The 9,395-nt window shown below is 50.0% G+C and overlaps 1 protein-coding gene across 3 annotated transcripts in view; it reads right to left on the bottom strand.

The window, feature by feature from the left end:
- Nucleotides 1-9,062, bottom strand: part of SNX30 (sorting nexin family member 30) — a 94,304-nt gene extending 85,242 nt beyond the window's left edge. For all 3 annotated transcript variants that reach the window (XM_084751557.1, XM_084751558.1, XM_084751556.1), the window contains exon 1: nucleotides 8,676-9,062. In XM_084751557.1, the coding sequence (XP_084607683.1) occupies nucleotides 8,676-8,831 (156 nt within the window). In that variant the 5' untranslated portion in view covers nucleotides 8,832-9,062. The remainder of the gene's footprint in view (nucleotides 1-8,675) is intronic.
- Between the last annotated feature and the right edge of the window lie 333 nt (nucleotides 9,063-9,395).

Genomic DNA, 9,395 nt, shown 5'->3' with positions numbered 1-9,395 from the left:
TCAGCGACATAGATGTTAGCTTTTCCTCTTCTTCTGTTTTGTTCGGGTAAATATTAGCCAGTGTTATAGGGTGCTTGGGTGAGGGAATGTGTCTGGCTGTGAAAGGTCAGGTTAGCAGAGACTGAAGTTGGAGCCTGAGGACGAAGGACCAGAAGTGTTGGTGAAGGAGGGAGGGCCTGGCCTCCTAGTCCGAGCAGCTGGAGCGGATCTGTGCCTTCCAGGACGGGGTCAGACGGAAAGCAAGGGAGCTAGTGATGTGTTCAGACGACTAGGACCTGGTGTTGATGAGTTCTTTCAGGACAGGGGTTGTCCAAAGCTCCCTGTTGAGAGCCTGCTCAAATGAGCGCTGCCCTGGGGAGCTCTTCTCTCAGATGAGCAGTCACTGGAAGGTCTGAGTAGAATTGAGAGTGCAGGGTGAAGAAGTTGAGTCCAGAACTTAGAGAAAAAGTGTTGTAGGGAGTCGTAGGTTAGCTTGGGCTACACAGCAAGTACCAGACCAGGAGGGCTTCATAACAAGAAAAAAAGAAAAAAGAAAAGGGCCAGAGAGATGGCTCAGTGGTTAAGAGCACTGGCTGCTCTTCCAGGGGTCCTGAGTTCAATTCCCAGCAACCACATGGTGACTCACAACCATCTGTAATGAACCTGCAGGTGTACATGCTGATAGGGCATTCATATACAGAAAATAAATAAATAAATAAATCTTTTTTAAAAAATAACTTAGATACAAAGGGAGGGCGCAAGTCGCCATAGCGGTCTGGGAATTGAGAGCTAGTGGCGGCTGTGGGGAGGACAGATGCTCCTCATGACAGACAAGAGCTTCTCACAGCAGAATAGTTACATGGACATCAGCCTGGCCACGGGACACCAGAGGTTTATGCGCACTGAAGCTTGCTGGCCACGGACAGCAGAGGGCTGGGCCCTTCACTGGCCACCAGAGCAGCCAATGAGAACCTACTGCCATGTGTGTGTTTAGCGGAGCCGAGTGGGAAGCCAGGCTGCTCAGAAAAGGGTTGGGGAGCTCTGCTTGAGAAAGCATGTGACCCATTGGCGTAGCGGGGTGCGGGGACCTTCGAACCTGGAACTCTTGAGCGATGTGCCTGCTCTGTGCTAGATGCTACTGGTGTAGACAAAGGCAAGTGGGCATCCGCCTCTTGCGTGCTCATTGTCCAGTGAGAAAGAGGCACGTCAACAGATGGTTACAGTGGATGTGATACATGCGTGATTGCTAAGCTCTGTGACCTGGGACACACAAACTTCTCAATGTTAAAATGTCCCCACTTCCCAGTCTAAATTTTGGTTATGTTACAGGGATGTTCTAACACTTTATTTTATTATTGTGCGTGCGTGCGCGTGCGTGCGTGTGTGCCTGCATGCGTGTTGTTCCTCTCCTTCCACTGTGTTGAGGCAGGGCCTATACTGCTTCTGCTGGCTAGCTGACCCTCCGGCTTCCTGCCGATCCTCCTGTCTTCTCTGCTCCCCATCTTGCTGTAAGGCTGCGGGGATTCCACCTGACTTTTTGTGAGCTGTCTCACCCACAGTCTCCTTGCTTCAGATAGACTGTCCAGCATTTTCCAGGACACAGGAGCCCAGGGTAGGCTGGCCATCCTTCCCAGAAACTATCAAAGTCTAAATGCAGGAAGCCTAGATGCAAAATGATCCCAAACCTGAAAAGTTAGCCACAATGCTTTGTGAGATTTTGGAACAAAGCCAGACATGGTGGCCTATACCTCTGACCCCAGAATAACTAAAAAGTGAATCAGATATGGTATCAAACACCTTTAATCCCAGCACTTGGAAGGCAGAGGCAGGTAGATCTCCGTGAGTTTCAAGACAGCCTGGTCTATACAGTTACAAGACAGCCAGGCTTATATATAAAAAAACCTGCTCCCCCCCACCACACACACACACACACACACACACACACACACACACTAAGAATCTTTTTAAAAAAAGATCTCCATGCTCACTTCCTGTTCACAACAGCACCATTCACTATAGCCAAGACACCGAGACAATCTAAACTAGCTTGCTTCACTGTGACACTCTCTACTGTGCTTCTGTACCCCATCTTGACTGTTCTGTATTTGCCTAAAACACAGCCCAACTGACATTACCTCAAAGTTAGAGTGATCCAGTGTTACCAAGGGCGGGGGAAGGCCCTCACTGGCCAGCCAGTCTGGCTAAATCAGTAAAGTCCAGGATCATAAGGCAGATAGTAAGAAAGTACAAGAGATGAATTAAAATGATAATTTAAAAATTGTTAAGAGTCACACAGAGAAACCCTGTCGCAAGAAAACAAAAATTGTTAAGAGAGTGAAGAGACAGCTCAGTGCTTAAGAACACCGCTCTTCCAGAGGACCCCGGTTCGAGTCCCAGCACCCACATGACAGCTCACAACTGTCTATAAACCCAGTCCCAGGGAGTACAACACCCTCTTCTGACATTCTTAGGTACCAGGCACACATGCAGTACAGATATACAAACAGGCAAAACATCCATATGTATAAAATAAAATAATTTTTAATTATTAGATAGGTAGAAGCCAGGGCTGGTGACACATGCCTTTAATCTCTGCACTTGGGAGGCAGAGGCAAGGCTAGTTCAAGGCCAGGCTAGTTTACCTCATAAATTACAGGACAGCCAGACCTAGATAATGAGACTCTATCTTTTCTTTTTTGTTGTTGTTGGTTTTTGTTTGTTTGTTTGTTTGTTTTTCAAGACAGAGTTTCTCTGTAGCTCTGACTGTCCTGGAACTCACTCTGTGTAGAGCAGCCTGGCCTCAAGCTCACACAGATCTGTCTGCCTCTACTGCCTAAGTGCTGGGATTAAAGGTATGTGCCACCACTGTATGGCAAAAACAAAACAAAAGAAGGTAAAGTGTGACTGAAGAAGGCACCCAATGATGAACACACACACACACACATAATGTAATAGAATATCTCTAGTGAACACTCATTGCTTCCTGCTTGCACGCACGCACACGCACGCGCACACACACACACTCTTACCTCTGGTAACATAAACACTCTGCTTTTAGTAGTTTCTCCCCACCCCTAGTGTCCCCAGGAATTCAGGAGGACCGTCTCCTGTGCAATAGGTCAAGCGCTCCACAGAACTGCTCCCCTATCCCAATTTACTGTGGAAGCCATCCCCTCCTGCCTGAACATGGAGTGGCTTCTAAAATATTAGTAAGACTCTACACTAAACCGAGCATGATGGTGCACACCTTTAATCCCAGCACTCGGGCGAGGCAGAAGGCAGGCAGATTGCTGTTCGTTCCAGGCCAGCCTGGTCTACAAAGTGAGTCCAGGACAGCCAGGGCTACACAAAGAAACCCTGTCTCAAAACACCAAAAAAAAAAAAAAAAAAAAAAAAAAGACTACGCTGTAAGATGGAGGGTCGGAAGCATGAAGCTGATTTTATTCCTCAACTGACAGAAATATGTCTTACTCTTCACATCCTACAGGCATATTTTTACATACACTTAATTTGCATATTCTACTTTTTAAATGTGCCTCAAGCCAAAGGTAACTGAATTCTAGCTCTGCCTGATCAGTCACAAACACAGGTGTGCGTGCCTGACCCAATTCCAGCCAAGACAGAGCTTTGTCCAAACTATCAGGAAGACGTACCCTTCCTGCTTGTTTCAAGTGGCAGATTCCCAAGGCTGTCCTCACCGATTCTGGGCATTCCTGAAGCCAAAATATCTAGGTCTTTTCAATAACGAAGCTTGTACATTTTCCTATGATCAGCTTGGTTTTTCGGGTTTTATGTCCTTTTAAAAGAATCTTAACTAGGGGACCAACAGACCGGCTCAGCAGTAAAAGCACTCGCTATGCAAGCTGACAACCTAAACCCGATCCCCAGAAGCCCATGTGAGAAAGCCTGATGCTGTCCAGCTATCTGGGAGAATGGCCCAGCAGCTCGAAGGCCACCGCAGAAACAAGAAGCCCCGCCTCAGCAAGGCATGGGAAAAGGAGCTCAAGGAAGTTGTTCTTTGACCTTCATGAGTATGCACTTGCACACGTGTGTACACACACACACACACACACACACACACACACACACACATACTCGGCCTCCCCCACCCCCCACCAGCCTCCCCCCCCTTCTCTCTCTCAAAAGACCAATAATAATAGCCAGACATGGTGACCCACACCTTTAATCCCAACACTAGGAGGCAAAGGAAAGGCGTTCAAGGCCAGCCAGGAAGATCTGCATAGCAAGACCCTGTCTTTAAAAAAAAAAAATGTCATGATGCATTTCCATGTTTGTATGTTTGTGTATATGCAAGTGTGTGCATAGGCCAGAGGTCAATAGCAGATGTCCTCAATAGTGGCCCCCAGCTCACAGAGATCCACAGTCTGTGCCTCCAGAGTGCTGGGATTAAAAGTGTGTACCATCACATCCAGCAAGCTCCAACTTCTTTTTTAAGAGAGTCTCTTGCTGAACCTGGAGTTCACCGGTGCAGCAAGCCTGGTGACTCTGTGTCCTAAAGATCCTCCTGTCCTGCCCCCAGAGTTATTGATGCTTTGTATGGATGCAGGGGACCCAAACTCAGGTCCTTGTGCTTGCACAGCAGGCCCTCTGTGAGCACAGCCATCTCCCCCAGCCCCTGGCCTTGGACTCTCTGTATAGCTGAGGACGACCTTGAACTCCTGACTCTTCTGCCCCCCCTCCCAGTGTGGGTGTTACATGTGTATACTACCATCGTGCCCTGCTGGGGATGCTGGGAGTGCAGGGCAAGCCCTCAACCAACTGAACAGCATCCCCACCCTGCTCCTTGGGGATGCACTTCATTCTTCTTGTTCATTCAGAAAATATTAGAGGGAGTCACGCACTGTTCCAGGAACCCACATTATTTACAAAGCCAGTGAGACTCCATTCTCAGAGTTTGCACTGTTACGCAGCAGATGCTATGGAAGGGACGAAGCCAGGTGGGAAGGACACTTAGGACCACTGGCTGCTGGGAACCAGACGTGGGTAGGGCTTTCTGAAAATCTGAGACGTGAACAGACTTAAGGAAATGAGGGAAAGGCAGATGGATGTCTGCAATAAATGTCAGGTGAAGGAAGGGCAAAGTGGCGCAGAGGCCTGAAGAAGGCACAATGAGGCAGGGATCAGCCTGGAGGCCATTGGCAGGGAAAGGGCAGGATTACCGACAATTGGCCTGGAAGGACCCCTGAGAACGTCGGCCTTCACTCTGACTGCCATGGAACATTCCAGGATCTTAAGCAGAAGGAAGCAAGGTTGTACTCCCAGGCTGCTGAGTGGAGAGCTGCTTATTTGATCTTAGTTAGCTTTATTTAAAACATGTAATTGCCTGGTGTGGTAGCCCACACCTTTAATTCCAGCACTCAGGAGGCAGAGGCAGGCGGATCACTGTGAGTTCGAGGCCAGCCTGGTCTACAAAGCCAGTCAAGGACAGCCAAGGCTACACAGAGAAACCCTGTCTCAATAAATAAATAAATAAACAAATAAATAAATAAAAAGATGTAATGATTATTACATCAATGTCGATTGGGGGTTTTTTGTTTGTTTTAAACCAGAGTTTCCTGGCTGTTTGGTGCTGAATTCACTATATAGTTAAAAGTTTATAAGGTTTAAGAGGGAGGGGAGCTATCAAAGGTGAAAGGGGAGAACCTGGATTCCCACACCCGATGAATAAAACGTAAAAGAAAGAGACACCTTGGTGGCGAGCGTAGTCAGGAAGTTGGTGGTGAAAGGGTGAGGATGTGGGGAGGAGTGTTAACCAAAGGCTGGAGGTTGAAAGGGGTCAAGTATTTAGTATTTAGAATGAACACTGGAGGAAGAGGCTGAGTCACAGAAGAAATTGCTCAGAATATGTGGACAAATGTAAAAAAGAACAGAGGTGGGTCAAGTGGTTTTATTTACATTTTCAGTGGAGAGACAAGACTGCTGTAAGAAGAGTTCTTCCCATGGCGCCACAATTTGGACCATGTGAGAAGGTGACAGACGGAGCATCCCCCATATTCACACTTTGCTACTCCAGAACCAAAAAGGCCATTCAGAAGTGTCAGCTACACACACCATCCGAAGGCAGAGAAAGCAATTCCCTTCCGTGCAACACCTGGCACCTACCTTCAGCCTGTCAAACTTTCAGCCCCCCTCCGCAGAACCACCCTAACCCTTATCATCTGGGATGAACGTCCCAATGTCTAAAGAGGCAGGAAAGAAGGCCGCACTTGATCCCACCTCTTGCCCTCCAACAACACTCACGCTACCCGAACAAGTTAACTCTGGGCAGGGGGAGCCGCCCTTCCACTGATCTCGTTTCTGAGGCTGGCTAGCTTCTCCCTACAGATATTTGGGAAGGGTTGGAGAGATAGCTCAGCAGTTAGAAATGCTTCCTACTCTTCCAGAGGAACCGAGTTCAGCTGCCAGCACCCTCATCGGGAGGCTCACAGCTCCAGGCAAACCAAAACCCTCTTCTGGCCTCTGGGGGCACCTGCACACACACTCAAACACACAATAAATCTCTTTAAAAGCGTACAAGAGCACATGTATGCCAAGACAAGAGAATATTACTCCCAATTGGAAAGAAACTACAGCGCTTAGCCTCTAAGGAAAAGTGCTGACTGTGAATCGGACTCTTGAGACTTGTGTCATTTAGATGCTCCCCACAGTTGGAAGGGTGCTTATTAAATGTTGAATAATTAATAATAGTGCCTTCAAGAACAGACCCTGTGGAGGAAACCACCCATAATTAGACAAGGGCCTCGTTCCTGCCCAACCAACCAGGTCTTAGTCGGACAGGGCCCTTACCTTCCCAAGTACTCATTAGTAAAATGGCTGCACTTCAGATTAACTCTCCACGAGTAGGTCATAAGTGAATACTTAAAATGGTTGTACATGAGGCAAGGGACTTGGCTCAGTGGTAGAACATTTTCCATGGGTTCAATTCCTGGCAAAACACACACACACACACACACACACACACGCGCGCGCGCGCGCGCGCGCGCTCCAAGATGGTCACAGTGAGCTCCATTTCTTAGTGTTTTCTAGGGCTCACATCTCCTTCCTCCAGTGTCCCTCCATAGCCGACAGACTAGAGCAGAGAGGTGTGCCACTCTGAGGATTAGTTTCTATGGACTGTCTTGGATCGCATCCTCTGATAGAATCCAGTTACTGTGGTGTGGCCTGTGAAGAACCACTGAGGGAGCCCAAAAGTGAGACCAGAGCCCTCCCGCGCAGCCTTCCTAAAGGTCTGCCACAAAACCACCCAGGTTCCTGGCCCATAGACAGCTATTTTCAGGTGCTAAATTCTGGGCTAATTTGTTACAGAGCACTAAGGAAATAATTCAATTTCCTATGCAGAACTGAGCCAGCAAGCAGAAGACTTAACCTTAGTTCTCATTCTCCATCTATTAAAAATCAATTTCTCCTGTCTCAAAAATACGAAAAGAAAATACCAATCAGGCACTCAACAATCACTTTTTGAATGTCAAACATATAAGCAAAGCAAGCTACCTATGTCTTCATATAGTCTAAAAATACGTAAAAAGCAGTAAGCACAGAGATACAGGTACGCATGCAAGAACTTATTTTGAGCTGTTCGACCCATCAACTTCATTAGCTTTATAAATCCTTATCACCCCCTGGTCATTCTGGGGGCTTAGGGCGAACATTGTTACCCTCACACCTGCCCTCCCATCAAAGGGAAGAAGAAAAGTCTCCTGATTCCATTATTATTAGGGAAAGGGGCAATTCATTTAATATTTTGGTAGGAGGGAGAAAGCCTGATCTCAAGTGCTAAGAACAGCTGGAATAGCTACAACTCAGGACAAAGTGGCAGCAGAAGATCAGATACAATCACTGCTCAAAATCCTGGCCGCTGCTGAAATGGCGATGGGGGGTGGGGAAAGATGCTTCCTCTTCCTCGCTGGACTTTGCAGTCTCTCAAAGCAGCAGGAGGGTAGCATAGCTCAAAGACCGACAGTCTCTCCCTGCACAAAGAAGGTCAAAGGGCGAGCTTTCTTTCCTTTAACCACAGAACCAGCTACTGCCCAACCTAATCAATGTGGTCCGCTATGGGAGGTGAATGAAGCCCCAGACAGAAAACCACAGGGAGACTCTCCTCCCGCCGCCGCCGCCGCCGAGGTCGGAGTCAGGTGACTTCTGGGGCAAACAGCAAACCTAAACAAAGATCACTCCCCACATGACCGACTTGGGTGAAGAAGAGCAAGGCTGCTCAGTCCCACCCCGGAAAGCCGTTAGCCATTAACTCTTGCTTCTTTGCAGTCCAGAGAAACCAGAGGCGCCAACAAGTTATTCCTATTCCGCAGCTCCTTTTCAAGGAATGAACCTAGAGACAGGGTCGAGGGACTACCTTCTCAGATAGAGAGGCCAAGTACCGCAGCACACGCCCCGGGCCCCCACAAGCACGCTGCAACCTGAACCCCTCCCCACCAGCTGTCACCCGCGCTTGAGGCCAGTCTCAGCCAGGGAAACACATGCCCTCTGGCCGCTCAGCCTGCAGTTGCGACCCCTCGGGGGCAGTGAGAGGACATAGTCAAGGGCTGTAGGAACTAGAGCACGCTTAAACCCCGGGGAAAGGGGAGCCCGGGTGAACGCGGCCCGGTGACAGAGGTGGCCCTGGATCCATCATCCTTCCCCCGCTCCGCCCCAGGAGTCCCCAGCCCCAAGCGCCCCACCTTGTCACCGAAGCTGCGGGCCATCAGTAGGTCCGGGCTGGGCGTGCTGTCGCCTCCCATGGCCTCCTCGCTGCTGGAGCCCGCTAGCGGGTGCGGCATATCGCGCAAGGAGTGGGGCCCCGTGGACGGCAGGGCCTTGGGGGGCCCGCCCGCCATGGCGCGCTGCGCTCGGGGCCAGCCGCCGCCGCTGCTTCCTCCCGCAGCGTTCGGCCCCACTCGGCCCGAGGCCCTGCGCTAGCTGGTGAGGGCCGCCGCCGCCACCAGAAGCTTCTCCTACCCGTGAGAATGAGCTTTCCCGAGATATACACCCGAGCTCCGCGCGCTAAGCCACGGCGATCCCCGGCACCTCCCGCCCTGCGCCCAGCTAGCAGCGCCACGCCGCCCACGGCTCACAACCCCGCCCCCGCGGAGCCACGGCCCGCAGGGAGGGGAGGGCGGGACGCAGAGAGAGGCGGGGCTTGAGAGAAAGGAGGAGGCTCGCCCCGCCCACCTCCCGGCAGGAAGTGCGCCCACTGGCCGGGGGCTGGAGGCTAAGATCTCTAAATGCGCTAGAGTAAGTTAGGGTCTTCCGGCGTTGCAGAACGCTCCAAAAGAACTCAAAATAGAAACGTGGAGCTTATCTTAGTAACGTAAAGGGTTACGTGGCTCAGAGGCGCTAGCGAACACCGAGTAGGGAAACTAAAAGGTCATTTAAAGAGGCAGTGTGGGATGTCTTCAGAT

The sequence above is a fragment of the Acomys minous genome, assembly GCF_964271855.1.
Source record: "Acomys minous genome assembly, chromosome: 1".
Lineage (NCBI taxonomy): Eukaryota > Metazoa > Chordata > Mammalia > Rodentia > Muridae > Acomys > Acomys minous.
This window is presented reverse-complemented; position numbering and strand designations above follow the sequence as displayed.